Source organism: Schistocerca piceifrons, chromosome 5 (genome assembly GCF_021461385.2).
Source record: "Schistocerca piceifrons isolate TAMUIC-IGC-003096 chromosome 5, iqSchPice1.1, whole genome shotgun sequence".
NCBI lineage: Eukaryota > Metazoa > Arthropoda > Insecta > Orthoptera > Acrididae > Schistocerca > Schistocerca piceifrons.
The window spans coordinates 697,714,520-697,729,143 of record NC_060142.1 but is presented as its reverse complement, the minus strand read 5'-3'; the positions used below and the strand labels follow the sequence as shown (position 1 = coordinate 697,729,143).

Here is a 14,624-nt window from a genome sequence, read left to right as displayed (position 1 = left end):
AGAGTATTCTTTCTTTCACTTATAGTGAATAAAAAGAAACAGGATTTTACAACAACTTGTGATGAGGAATCTTAGAAAGAAGACAGGAGGACAATGGATCCAAACATTCAGCAAGATCTTAAAGCAGATAAACTCCAGAAAACAGATACAGAGGACAATGATAAAATTAGTATTCTTCTTAAGAAAAAAACATTTTCAGCAGAAATGATGCATAGGAGGTCTACAGAGATTTCAGACGAGTTGCAAAAATTACAATCAGAAAGAATGAAATGGTACTGGGCAGATCACCAGAACTGAACAATACAACCTTCAAAGAAGAACTGGATGTGGAACAACTCAGGATCCAATGTGTCCAGTAAAGTTAATAATAACTAAATTTCCACTGGATGACATTGTGCAAATTTGAATGTCATCCAGTGTCAAACCTGTGAAGTTTATTCCACCATATCTGCTGGGAAAGCTTGAAGAGTCACAATAATTAACATGATTGATCAGACAATTTGGAAAAAAATTATTCACCACCGTGTAATGTTTTGAGTGGAGTTCCATATTCTGATTTAAGAAATTCCAAACTAATTTTAGTGTCAGAGTGAATGGTGTTTTTAATTAAATAAATCTGCATTCTTAAACCACATACTAAATAATTATTTCCCTTGGGTGGACACGTAAGTGCGAATTATGAATTTTTAAGCAATGATATTATTATGAATCTATTGGGAAAAAAGTAATAGTAAAAGCCCTTGATTAACATAAATTAAACAGACAACCATTATTGACAGTTAATAGTTAGTGCTGCATAAGTACACTGTTTCATGATACTATCACATTACTTGACTTTTCTAATGTTCATAAAACAGGTCTCACCGTTCAAGGGTCTCCAGTCTCTTTCCAATCGCTTCTAAACTTCCAGAAATCATTAGTAGACGTTCTGTTTCTTCAGAAGGTTTTGGATATGTGCAGCACATGCATTTAAATAAATTAGCCAGAGAAAATTCAATGGAGCCTTTGTTGCTCTTTGTTTTGTCAGTGAACTTTGTCAGGAAGCTAAACATGCCCTTCTTCTTATCTTTTTTCTTTGTTTCTATGGCCACTGCTTGTTCCTACACAAAGATTTCAAAGGTATCACAAGACATAATAATTATGATTATCAATTTTGAAAAAAATGTTTAAGTTGCTAAAGATTCAATATCTGAGTGTACCACACTCATATTCAATACATGTCTTTAGTCATTAATGAATAAAAATCAAATAATATTGAATATTGTCATAACACATTGTTTCAAATTTGAGTGCACTGAATTTGGGCCACATGTAGACAAAAAAACTGTACTGAGGGACATGCTATTACTACCTTCTCAATTAAATGAAGATACAGGTGCCAATCCATCACAAAGAACAACACAGAATCTCTGGGACACTCAACAAAGAATTTTATGTCTTGCAACAGTTTTGTTTCATAATCATTTTAAAAGAATATAGAACTGATTCTTCAGTTTCTCCTGGTGTATTCATTGATCAAACAGCCCATCAGAGTGCCAGACCTTAATGTCAAACAGGCACAATATTACAGTGATCAAATATGGCCCCATTGCCAAGTGCATAGACAAACTGAGCTTCTCAGGGCATGCAGCTGTCTTATTTCCTCACCCACCGCCCCACCCCCTCCCTCCACCCCACCCCCTGTAAGATGTTCCCTCCAAGGTCCGCCCATGAGAGTGCATGTTGGCAGCCAAGAATATACTTGTATTGGCATATGTGGTAATGTCAATGTAGTTGCTCAGTCCACCTAGTCCCCAGATTATCATGTTTGGTGAGAATCTTCTTGCTAGACGCATTGCTGGTTCCCAAGTTTTGCTGAGATTGTTGCTGCAGTTCCACTTGAAAAGATCATCTCTGGTGCAAATTTTAGTGTCTTCTCTAATGACGCTGTCCCAATATTTGGAAATCTCCACTAAAATCCAGGCACATTCATATTCCGTCACATGATTCTCTGATAAACACTGCTCTGTGACCACCGATCTGTTAGTTTAAGTTAGTGGAGTGTGCCACTGGTATACTTGGAATTTATCTTTGACAGTGTGCATTGTTTGTCCAATATATGTCTTGCCACATTTGCATGGAATCTGATGTACTCCATCCTTTTGCGAACTGAGGTCATCTTTGACACTCACCAGTAATGCCTGTGTCTTTTTGTGGGGGCAAAAGATAGTTCTTATGCGGTGCTTCTTCAGAACGTGCCCTCCTTTGCTGAAAGCACAGCAGTTTGCAGTGTAAAAACTGTGGCTACCTCTTCCTTCATGATTTCTTCCATCTCAAGCAGTTGTACTTTAGTGGCGGGGCAAAGAATATGGTAAATGTGCCTTCATTCTGAGTATCTGTTTTTTTTCAGAACACAGTTCTGAGGTGTTCCAGTTCCTGGGGCAGATTCTCTGCATCTGAAATGATGTCTGTCCTGTAAACTAGTGTTTTTAGTACCCTATTGCTCTGTGGAGGGTGGTGGCAGCTATCTGCATGTAAATACAGGTCAGTGTGCATCTTATTCTTCAGTCTCCATAGCAAATTTGATGTTGGGAAGTCAAGCAGTTTGTCCTTCCATGGGGCCAGATGGTGAACACGTCACCCACACAATAGAAAAAGCAGGTGGGTTTCCATTTGGATGCCTTCACGGCCTCTTTTTCAAAGTGAATCATATACAAATTCATAATCCCTGGTGAGAGTTGGCTGCACTTTGCAACTCCCTCCATTCACTCATAGTTTTCTCCATTAAACAGAAAATACTAGGATGTTAGGACAAGCCTGAAAATGTCAGTGATTTTCTTGCCAAATTTATGGCGAGAGGAACCCCGGGAATAATGAAACAATGTCAAAGCTCACTACGATATCAGTTTCTTGATGACCCTCTCTGGTACTTCCAATTCCTTGAGAGGTGCCCTGGTTTTGTCCTCCACTTACTTGGTGGGATCAGCACTGATCTTCCTGTAGGAGTCTTCATTTAACAAGTTCTGCATCTGTGTAGTCCTTGTGGGAGAAAACAACAGTATCATTGCCTTTGTCAGCAGGAAGACTGTCATTCCTTGACATTATGGCCAGGAGAAGAGCTGATGGCACTCTGGGCCATGGTATGTCTTGAAATAAAGCACAAACTAACCTGTATTTGCATGCAGATAGTTGCTACCACTCTGTGCCAAGGAATAGGGTATTGAAAACACTAGTACACAGAGTACACACCATCTCATGTGCAAGGTGTCTGCCTCAGGAATTTGAACACCACAGAACCGTGTGCTGAAAAAACTAATACTAAAATGGCAGATCAGGTGCACTCTTTACCACATCCCTAAACAGAAGAAATCATAGAGGAAGAGATAAGTACAGCCTTTATACCGCACACTGACATGCTATCCGGAAAAATTAGGCGCTTACTGAAAAAGCACTGGATAAGAACTGTCTTTTGCCCAACCAATAAAACGCAGGCATTACTAGGGTGTGTCAAAGATGACCACAGTTTGCAGAAGGCTGGGGTATATCAAATTCCATGACAATGTGGCGAGACATATACTGGACAAGCAGTGCACATCGTCAAAGATCAATGCCGAGAACACCAACAGCACACTCCACTAATGTAATCTAACAAGTTGGCTGCCACCGAGCACTGCCTGCCAGAGAATCATGCTGTGAAATATGAACTTATCTGGAATTTAGTGCAGACTTCCGGATACTGTGACAGTCCCATTAAAGAAGCCATTGAAATTCGAACCAAACACAATCTTATCAATGGCGACTGTGGCTATAATCCCAGTAAGGCTTGGGAACTAGTACTTGAGTCTAATTAAGAAGATGCTCACCAAACATAATGATCTGGTGACCAGGGCAACCAAGCTACTACATCAACACTACCACAGACACTGACATAAGTGTCTCTATGACTCCCGGTGCACATCTTCATGGGCAGATCAGAGAGGGAACAGTTTGCTGTGGGAGGAGATATATGTCATCTGTGTGCCCTAAGGAGCTTAGTTCATCAATGCACCTATTAATGGCGAAATGTCTGACTGCCAAAATATTGTGCCCATTTGACACTAAGGTTCGGCAGTACATCTGTGGACTGTTCGATTACACAGAATTGGTTTTCATTTGGTGTTGTAAATAAATGTGAATATTAAAAACAGAGAAGTGGTAATGAAAATAATAAATTTCCATGAGTAATGCCACTTGAGGTGTACAAAGTCTTTTGAGGTATGAAGAAAGGAAGAACTCCTGTGAGTGTTGGTCAAGGCTGGTGCAGTACAATGCAATTAGGAAAATATTTTATAATATTTTTGGGCAAGGAACAGTTCCCCAAAACTTGGACAAAGCTGTAATATTTTTATTTCACAATAAAAGGGTCAGATAAGACAGAAAAAGCTATTGATCCTTCATCTTCCTTTTTATAGTTCACAAGATATTCACTAAAATTATCACTGAACCCAAATCACTAAATTTATCATGAAGTCCAAAGAATTAACTTAGACTTTAATCAAACGAAGGAGTCATCTGACTTTTAACATAAATCTCAGTGCCTCGGTGTATAAGTTGTAGGCTACAAGGTGTGCAACTTTGCTTCCACCATTTTTTCCCCAACATTTGAGGCTTTAATGAAACAAATTGGTTACACATGTATCATTCAAAGTATTTTCCATCACTGGTCACTACTTTCTCCCATCTTTTGGGGTAGTGTATGAATCCTGCATCAAAAAAATTGTTCATCTTTTGAAGCGATCCACAAATCGATCCACGAATCGATCCGATTTGTGACTTCTTCATGAGATCGGAAGTGTTGGTCAGCCAGGCGATGCACCACTGATCTGAACAGGTGATGGACAGAGGGTGCAATGTCTGGATAATAATTCGGGTGGGGTAGGACTTCCCATTTTAATGTTTCCAAGTACGTTTTGACCTCTTATGCAACGTGGGGTCAAACATTTTCACGCTGCTAAATCACTTTATCGTGTCTCTCACTGTATTGCGGCCATTTGTCTTTTAATGCTCTGCTCAAACACATTAATTGCATTCAATAATGAGCACCTGAGATTGTTTCACTGGGTTTTAACACCTCATAGTACACAACGCCGAGCTGGTCCCATCAAATGCATGATCTTGGAGTCGTGAATATTCGGTTTGGCCGTCGACTTGGAAGCATGGCCATGATATCCCCATGATTTTTTGCTTTTAGGGTTATCGTAATGAACCCATTTTTCGTCCCTGGTCATAGCGTGATGCAGAAATCCCTTCTGTTTTTGCCACTGAAGCAACTGTTCACAAACACACAAACGCTGTTCAACGTCTCTTGGTTTCAGCTTACACAGGACCCAAGTTTCTTCTTTCTGAATCATGCCCATAGCCTTGAGACGTTTTGATATGACCTGCTGTGTCACTCCCACCAATCGTGCCAATTCTTCTTGAGTCTGATGCGAGTCTTCACTCAGCAATGTCTCCAATTCTGCATCTTCAAAAGATTCTCTCTTCCACCACTAAGCCGGTCTACGATGTTAAAATCACTGTTCTTGAAGTGTTGAAGCCACTCACAACATGTTCTTTCACTAATAGCATCCTTACCATACGTACTTGAGAGCATTTGATGAGACTCAGCCGCTGTCGCTGTTTTCTTCATACTGAAACAAAACAGTAACACCTCCCGCAAATGATGAGAATTTGGCTCGTAAACTGACATTTTCAATCAAGAACAACTTTATGATGCAGACACAAATCAACTAATGTTTGAATGAGGTTACGTTGACTGAGCTCCAAGCTAACTGCCTGACATCTGCGATCTGTTTCTTTCGACCGCTACTTACCGTTGCCGTCACCTGTCGGCAAACGGCGGAAGCAAAGTTGTACACCTTTTCTATGTCTGACAGTCTAGGGTTCAATCCCCAGTCACTCCAATGAATTTTTCTGTCACTTCTGGTAATGACTTGGTAATTTGAAAAGCAACAATCCATACTGCAGTTTGCAGTTCATACTAAACTGTGGGTCCCCCTAAGGTTGACAGGGGAAATCAAGTTAATGAAAGGCAATGGCATATCAACTCTAATAGGACTATGCTTAATACAGCACTACAGTGTTCAGACTAATCATTGGCTTGATAACAGATTTACGTTATAGCAAAATGAGCAGGTGCTAGTCATAAACAAAACTCTGGCGTGGAGAAATGCTTACAAATACATATCACATTTGTTAATGGCTGGCACAGGGGGTACTACACAGGTGCCAATGGCTGTAACATGGATTTGTTTGTATACCTTCCCTTCAAAGGAGAAATAGTTGTGAGTTAGGATAAAGCTAGTACCGTGTACGAGCAATGAGATAGTGGGCTTGGACTCTGAAGGACATAGCAAGAGGTAGTGTTCAACAGTAGCAAGACAATGGGCCAGAGAGTTGTTGGTGATAGGGAACTGGCATCAACAGTGATGAGTAGGGGTACAGGAGGTAAAGGGTAGAGCCATGGGCACCTGCACAGAACCCTCCTCTGCCAGCTTGTCCAGGTAACATTCCTTGCATCCCAGAGTCTCAAACGTCTGGTCTGGTTCAGGTTTAACAGTTTCTGCCCCTCTGTCCTACATGCCCTGTCAATACACATCCCCTCACCCTCTTTGTGCAATGCTCTTTGCCAATGCACCCACTGGCCTTTTTTCCTTTTTCTGCCCCTCTCATTTTTCTCCCCTCCCTCCCCCCTGTAGGCCCAGCATGCAGTGCTGACTGCTCTCCCCACACATGTACCCTGTGGTCCCTCCCTCCCCTACCGCAGTTCCCACACCCGCACTCCACTCTGGATTGCTGCTTGTGTTCAGTGTGATACAATTGCATTCTGGCTAGAGAAGCTGGAGATGCAGTTGTGTGTATGTGAGGTGCATTTGCTTGAGTGTATTTTCTTTCCTGAAGAAGCCTCTGGCCAAAATCTAAACGTATAACAGTTTTTTCCATTGTGTCTGTCTGAAACTCAATGTGTCATCTTAATGGTGAGTAGCAAACCTATCCTTTTCATAATATTGTTGATACTCCTACTTGGACTTTCCATTGTTTAAAATCCAAAATTGACGGAGGAGTCAAACCCCACACCTGTATCACCAAAACAGTCCTAGTGGAAGTTTTCAAATTTTTAAGATGTGGAAATGAAGAAAGACTATGTATTAATGGGAAATTTTTGAATCACCATCATTGTGGTGATTACAGTATTATTTTGCTTCAGAGAAGAAAACCTTCAACAACAAATAAAAGAACTTAATACAGTGTGCTTGAATGTAGGTCTGTAATTTAATTATATTAAGAATGGAATAATGTGCAATGAACACAGTAAAACAAAAATTTTACAAGTTAATAATGAATTTATACAACCAAGGAGCGATTGTATTTATAGCAGTTGTGGACAACAACTGGTTGGTAAACTAAAGAAATAAATGAATAAAAATTACTCTTTGCACAATAAGTATGGCTTTAAAAATAAGACTATGAAGTGTTTGAAAAGGAAAGTTTACAATCAATACATATTACTTATTTTGACTTGTGGCACACAGACATGGACATATTCAAAAACTAAGTGCTGCTCAGCAAGCAATGGACAGACACACACTGATAATTACTGGGGGAGAGAGGAAAACAAATGAATGGATCAGGAAACAGACTTGAATGGGAGACTTACTTGTCGTAGTAATGACATTGACATGGAGGTGGACATGACATAGTGCCAGGTGAATGGATGGTAAATGGCCACCTAGAGATAAGGAAAGGCTGAGAGAATGACCTAGTGAAAGACGGGTAGAAAATATTTTCAAATAACATGGATATGGATAGCTGAAGACCACCTTAACACATGGAAAGTCAAGAGAAACAATTTATCTACAAATGGACATCAAATAGCAGATGATAATGATGAAGACAGAAATCAGATGCATATTATTCTTAAAAAATTAATTAAAAAACAATGTTAGTAGTTACTGGCAGCTAATATATGTAAAAATGGTCAACCAGAGTAATTTTTGTAATGTATTTCTGACTCATTCCTCATGAAGTCTCTACTTCACATTCTTATTTAAGAAAATTAAAAAATATATATACACATATGTAAAACTACTGAACGTGGGAAGGACCTGCTCTATTTTACCCATTCTCGTCACTAGAATAATTCCTTCACTTCCCATCTTAACAACCGTTGCCAGGCCAATGTGCACATCAAAAAGTGACTTAACCAATTCCAGTCTCCCTCCAGTCCTGATTCTTCACCCTTTTACTCTCCTGGTAACCTTCCAGGTACTCCTCATCACCAAACTGGTTTCACCTTCCTTACTTGAATCCCAATACAGTGGACCCAGTAACATCCCTGTGGAATGCACGTTGATTAATGTATTATTCTGTAGAAAAATAATCCCATAATCTGGTTATTAACATGGGTCACTGACTTTGCATTTTTCAAACTATTAAGCTGCAAAATTAAAGATATTTTTCACACTGCTTACAAACCTTACCACTATGATTCCACCCCAAAAGTCCGATACAACCTCCAGCAGCTTCAAAACACCTTTTTTCCACTCCAAAACCTGTCATCTGAATCCATGTCTCTCCACACATTGTCAGTCACACACACACACATGCTTTACCTAACCCCCAAGCTCAACTAAAGGAACTCCACTGTTTTCCCTACCGGTTATTCTATTGTGGTTGGCTACACACTCCTGAGAAAGATTCTTTACCTTTTTTGCCTAGCACCTCCAACTGATTTATCAACAGTCCCCTTCCCTGAGGCAAAATAATAAACACTTATTCCACTAACTCAGCACAATTTCTGGCCCTTTACCATAAGCATCCTTGCTTGTCAATGGGGAAGTTACATTCCTGTACACCATGATGATCCAGCACCCTTATAACCTTGCTGTGATAGTACACTACCTTTCCAGTGTCCTCCTGATACAAAACCCATCACCTCCTTCCTAATCCTTTCCTCCTTCCTAATCCTTTGAGGCAATCATGTTCTTATCCACATAACTATTTCTTTGTTGAAAGTCAAATCTATAAACAAATCCCTTCTACTCCCATAAGCACCTCCATAATTGCCATCCTGTGCTAGTCCAATTATGGAGCACTTGGAGGACTCCTTGTACCCTCTCAGTATCTAAAATCCCTTGTTTGGTTTAGATTCATTGAAGATGTCTTGGTCTGGACCCATGGCATGGCCAATATCAGCTATTTCCTCCAGGACCTCAACATCTGTTGTCAAATCCACTTCACTTGATCCTTGCCAAATCAACAACCTATCTTCCAAGACATTGATGCCAACCTCTCAGATTGCTCCTGTCACCCATAACACAGCAAAGAGTCTCTTTCTTAAAGCACTTACAATCATAAGCAATACATTTACAGTGAGAAGTAAGAGTTACCCAAATACTGCATGCCAATAACCTTTATGATCATTTACAGATAGGCTATCTTGCCCAGAGAATCCAGAAACATTTTCTCATGCTGTCTCTTCCTGTGACACCAAAACACCTGTCATCACTATAAACTAGTCATTGACTAGTACTCTACTTAGCACTTAATATCATCAAACACTGAAAAAGTCAACTACATCCTTCACCAGACCTAGAACTACCTAGCATCACGATTTAAAAAAAGAGAAGTTTCCCACTCAGAATTCTATCATCCTTACCAAAAGTGATACTCTAACTCTCATCCAATCTGAACAGTATTCTAGTCCATCCTTATTCCAAACCTCCTTCAAATACTGCATTCCAAGGGTCATTCTTATGTGGATGACTATTACCCAATCACTTCACAATTGCCATTTTGGGTGGGAGCACTGTGAGCTATTTGTGTACTCTGCTATTCATTGTACTGAAGGACGTGTCTGTCAGCGGTCTAGTCGTGCATTACAAATGCCCTCACACATATTGCCAATGATATGTTTGAAAAACTACTTGTGTGAAATGAGGCATCAGCTTTATTGAATCAACTCAGCAGACTAGAAACAGTATTCATGATGACAGCTTGGAAGGACATACGCCAGAGATTTAATAGTGTAAATCTGAAATTGCAAAGTGTAAATATTGATACTAAAATAATGCACTTGTAGAGTTTATTGCATCTATTCATGGTATGTTCAACTATTATGAAAATAAATCCATGGAGATTGTGACTGACATAGACTATGAATGCACCTATAAAAGATCATGAAAATGCAAACTACACGACGACGAAGAAGCGGACTCTGAAGAAGTTTTTCTGACTGGAAGGGAAAAGTTTGGAGTAGAAACATTTCTCCCAGTGATAATTAATTGAAATGCTCAGCTGCCAACAGGTGTTGTTGATATGCCTTCACGTTGACAGCTGAAAATGTGTGCCCCAACCGGGACTCGAACTCGGGATCTCCTGCTTACATGGAAGACGCTCTGTCCATCTTTTTTTTTTTTTTTCCTCGTTGCATTGGATTTGGTCATTGTGGACGTACATGACATTGGTTTCTACATCTACATCTACATTGATACTCCGCAAGCCACCCAACGGTGTGTGGCGGAGGGCACTTTACGTGCCACTGTCATTACCTCCCTTTCCTGTTCCAGTCGCGTATGGTTCGCGGGAAGAACGACTGTCTGAAAGCCTCCGTGCGCGCTCTAATCTCTCTAATTTTACATTCGTGATCTCCTCGGGAAGTATAAGTAGGGGGAAGCAATATATTCGATACCTCATCCAGAAACGCACCCTCTCGAAACGTGGCGAGCAAGCTACACCGCGATGCAGAGCGCCTCTCTTGCAGAGTCTGCCACTTGAGTTTATTAAACATCTCCGTAACGCTATCACGGTTACCAAATAACCCAGTGACGAAACGCGCCGCTCTTCTTTGGATCTTCTCTATCTCCTCCGTCAACCCGACCTGGTACGGATCCCACACTGATGAGCAATACTCAAGTATAGGTCGAACGAGTGTTTTGTAAGCCACCTCCTTTGTTGATGGACTACATTTTCTAAGCACTCTCCCAATGAATCTCAACCTGGTACCCGCCTTACCAACAATTAGTTTTATATGATCATTCCACTTCAAATCGTTCCGTACGCATACTCCCAGATATTTTACAGAAGTAACTGCTACCAGTGTTTGTTCCGCTATCATATAATCATACAATAAAGGATCCTTCTTTCTATGTATTCGCAATACATTACATTTGTCTATGTTAAGGGTCAGTTGCCACTCCCTGCACCAAGTGCCTATCCGCTGCATATCTTCCTGTATTTCGCTACAATTTTCTAATGCAGCAACTTCTCTGTATACTACAGCATCATCCGCGAAAAGCCGCATGGAACTTCCGACACTATCTACTAAGTCATTTATATATATTGTGAAAAGCAATGGTCCCATAACACTCCCCTGTGGCACGCCAGAGGTTACTTTAACGTCTGTAGACGTCTCTCCATTGATAACAACATGCTGTGTTCTGTTTGCTAAAAACTCTTCAATCCAGCCACACAGCTGGTCTGATATTCCGTAGGCTCTTACTTTGTTTATCAGGCGACAGTGCGGAACTGTATCGAACGCCTTCCGGAAGTCAAGAAAAATAGCATCTACCTGGGAGCCTGTATCTAATATTTTCTGGGTCTCATGAACAAATAAGGCGAGTTGGGTCTCACACGATCGCTGTTTCCGGAACCCATGTTGATTCCTACATAGTAGATTCTGGGTTTCCAGAAATGACATGATACGCGAGCAAAAAACATGTTCTAAAATTCTACAAGAGATCGACGTAAGAGATATAGGTCTATAGTTTTGCGCATCTGCTCGACGACCCTTCTTGAAGACTGGGACTATCTGTGCTCTTTTCCAATCATTTGGAACCCTCCGTTCCTCTAGAGACTTGCGGTACACGGCTGTTAGAAGGGGGGCTAGTTCTTTCGCGTACTCTGTGTAGAATCGAATTGGTATCCCGTCAGGTCCAGTGGACTTTCCTCTATTGAGTGATTCCAGTTGCTTTTCTATTCCTTGGACACTTATTTCGATGTCAGCCATTTTTTCGTTTGTGCGAGGATTTAGAGAAGGAACTGCAGTGCGGTCTTCCTCTGTGAAACAGCTTTGGAAAAAGGTGTTTAGTATTTCAGCTTTACGCGAGTCATCCTCTGTTTCAATGCCATCATCATCCCGTAGTGTCTGGATATGCTGTTTCAAGCCACTTACTGATTTAACGTAAGACCAGAACTTCCTAGGATTTTCTGTCAAGTCGGTACATAGAATTTTACTTTCGAATTCAATGAACGCTTCACGCATAGCCCTCCTTACACTAACTTTGACATCGTTTAGCTTCTGTTTGTCTGAGAGGTTTTGGCTGCGTTTAAACTTGGAGTGGAGCTCTCTTTGCTTTCGCAGTAGTTTCCTAACTTTGTTGTTGTACCACGGTGGGTTTTTCCCGTCCCTCACAGTTTTACTCGGCACGTACCTGTCTAAAACGCATTTTACGATTGCCTTGAACTTTTTCCATAAACACTCAACATTGTCAGTGTCGGAACAGAAATTTTCGTTTTGATCTGTTAGGTAGTCTGAAATCTGCCTTCTATTACTCTTGCTAAACAGATAAACCTTCCTCCCTTTTTTTATATTCCTATTAACTTCCATATTCAGGGATGCTGCAACGGCCTTATGATCACTGATTCCCTGCTCTGTACATACAGATTCGAAAAGTTCGGGTCTGTTTGTTATCAGTAGGTCCAATATGTTATCTCCACGAGTCGGTTCTCTGTTTAATTGCTCGAGGTAATTTTCGGACAGTGCACTCAGTATAATGTCACTCGATGCTCTGTCCCTACCACCCGTCCTAAACATCTGAGTGTCCCAGTCTATATCTGGTAAATTGAAATCTCCACCTAAGACTATAACATGCTGAGAAAATTTATGTGAAATGTATTCCAAATTTTCTCTCAGTTGTTCTGCCACTAATGCTGCTGAGTCGGGAGGTCGGTAAAAGGAGCCAATTATTAACCTAGTTCGGTTGTTTAGCGTAACCTCCACCCATAATAATTCACAGGAACTATCCACTTCTACTTCGTTTCTTGGTCTTTCCACTCAGTTTTTTATCACAGAGGCCAACCAGCTCTCTGACCAAACACGTTGAGCTACCGTGCCGGCGCCCATCTGAGCTATCGAGGACACAGAGGAATGGCGCGACTGCAGGGACTTATTCCTCGCATGCTTCCCGTGAGACCCACATTCTCAACTGTCCACAATCTACATACGTAATGTTCCTAATAGATATAGATAGAAGCTGCACAGTCATCAATGGTATCTGTTCTTTCGGGAGCAGTTACTATCTTCATATAGTTGAAAGGCTACCCGGCCATTGACCTTCATCTGTGTGAATGTGCACAAGTTGCCCGAACTCTTACGGGAATCATCACTTTAGAGGGCAGGGCACGATTAATGAGTGGATGGGTAAATATCTATTAGGAACATTACTTATGCAGATTGTGGACAGTTGGGAATGTGGGTCTCACGGGAAGCGTGCAAGGAATAAGTCCCTGCAGTTGCGCTACTCATCTCTACATCTGTGTCCTCGGTGGCTCAGATGGATAGAGCATCTGCCATGTAAACAGGAGATCCCGGGTTCGAGTCCTGGTCGGGGCACATATTTTCAGTTGTCCCCATCGAGGTATATCAACAACACCTGCCAGCAGCTGAGGGTTGAAATTAATTATCATTTATTCTAAAGCTGCACAGTCATCAATGATATCTGTTCTTTCGGGAACAGTTACTATCTTCATATATTGCTCCCAGTATCTGACAACTTGAATGCCATATTAGTGAGAAGGAAGGAAAGATATAGAACATTGTTGGACTCCTTCACAGTTTTTAGTGACCTTAAGAACAGTTCCCCTGTTATTGCTGAATTTGCAGCAAAACTTCAAGCGTCATACAGATTTTAGCCGAGCGGTCTAAGGCGCTGCAGTCATGGACTGTCCGGCTGGTCCCGATGGAGGTTCGAGTCCTCCCCTGTGCATGGGTGTGTGTGTTTGTCCTTAGGATAATTTAGGTTAAGTAGTGTGTAAGTTTAGGGACTGATGACCTTGGCAGTTAAGTTCCATAAGATTTCACAGACATTATTATGATACTTATTTAGAGCTGTCCTTCCCTAGTGAATGTGTACGTTTCGCAGAACTTTTGAAATCTTCTGAGATTAGTGATAAACCAGTCAAAATGAGTAAATTTTTATGGAAAGAGAGTTTACAGTCCGTGTTCCGAATGTTGACATTGCATAATTCTATGTATGGCACTTACAAATTTTTCAGCAGAATGCTTGTTTTCGGCGCTTAAAAGACTTAAATCGTACCTACGTTCTACGTTGTCTGAGGAGAGATTGAACGCCTTGTCTATTCTTCATGCCGAAGCCTACCTCCTAACTGATAACCCTCTGAACTGTGAAGATATGATCAACGAGTTTTCTGCTGTCAAAGCCAGATGCAAACTTTGCTGGCTGGTGAGTTTGTTTATTTATTAATATTAATTTTGAAATTTTAAGATTACAATGTGATTTTTGTTATAACTCAGAGCACATTCATTGGATTTACAAACTACTTTTTACCTGTTTATTTTACAATTTCTGATGGCAGAATGCGGAACT

General features: G+C 40.8%; 1 protein-coding gene across 1 annotated transcript in view; it reads right to left on the bottom strand.

Moving 5' to 3' along the window:
* The window catches only part of LOC124799209 (chitin synthase chs-2-like), a 234,151-nt gene that overhangs the window by 78,384 nt on the left and 141,143 nt on the right, over positions 1 to 14,624 (bottom strand). Inside the window, exon 16 of the mRNA XM_047262745.1 lies at positions 865 to 1,100. Within this exon, the coding sequence (XP_047118701.1) occupies positions 865 to 1,100 (236 nt within the window). The remainder of the gene's footprint in view (positions 1 to 864; positions 1,101 to 14,624) is intronic.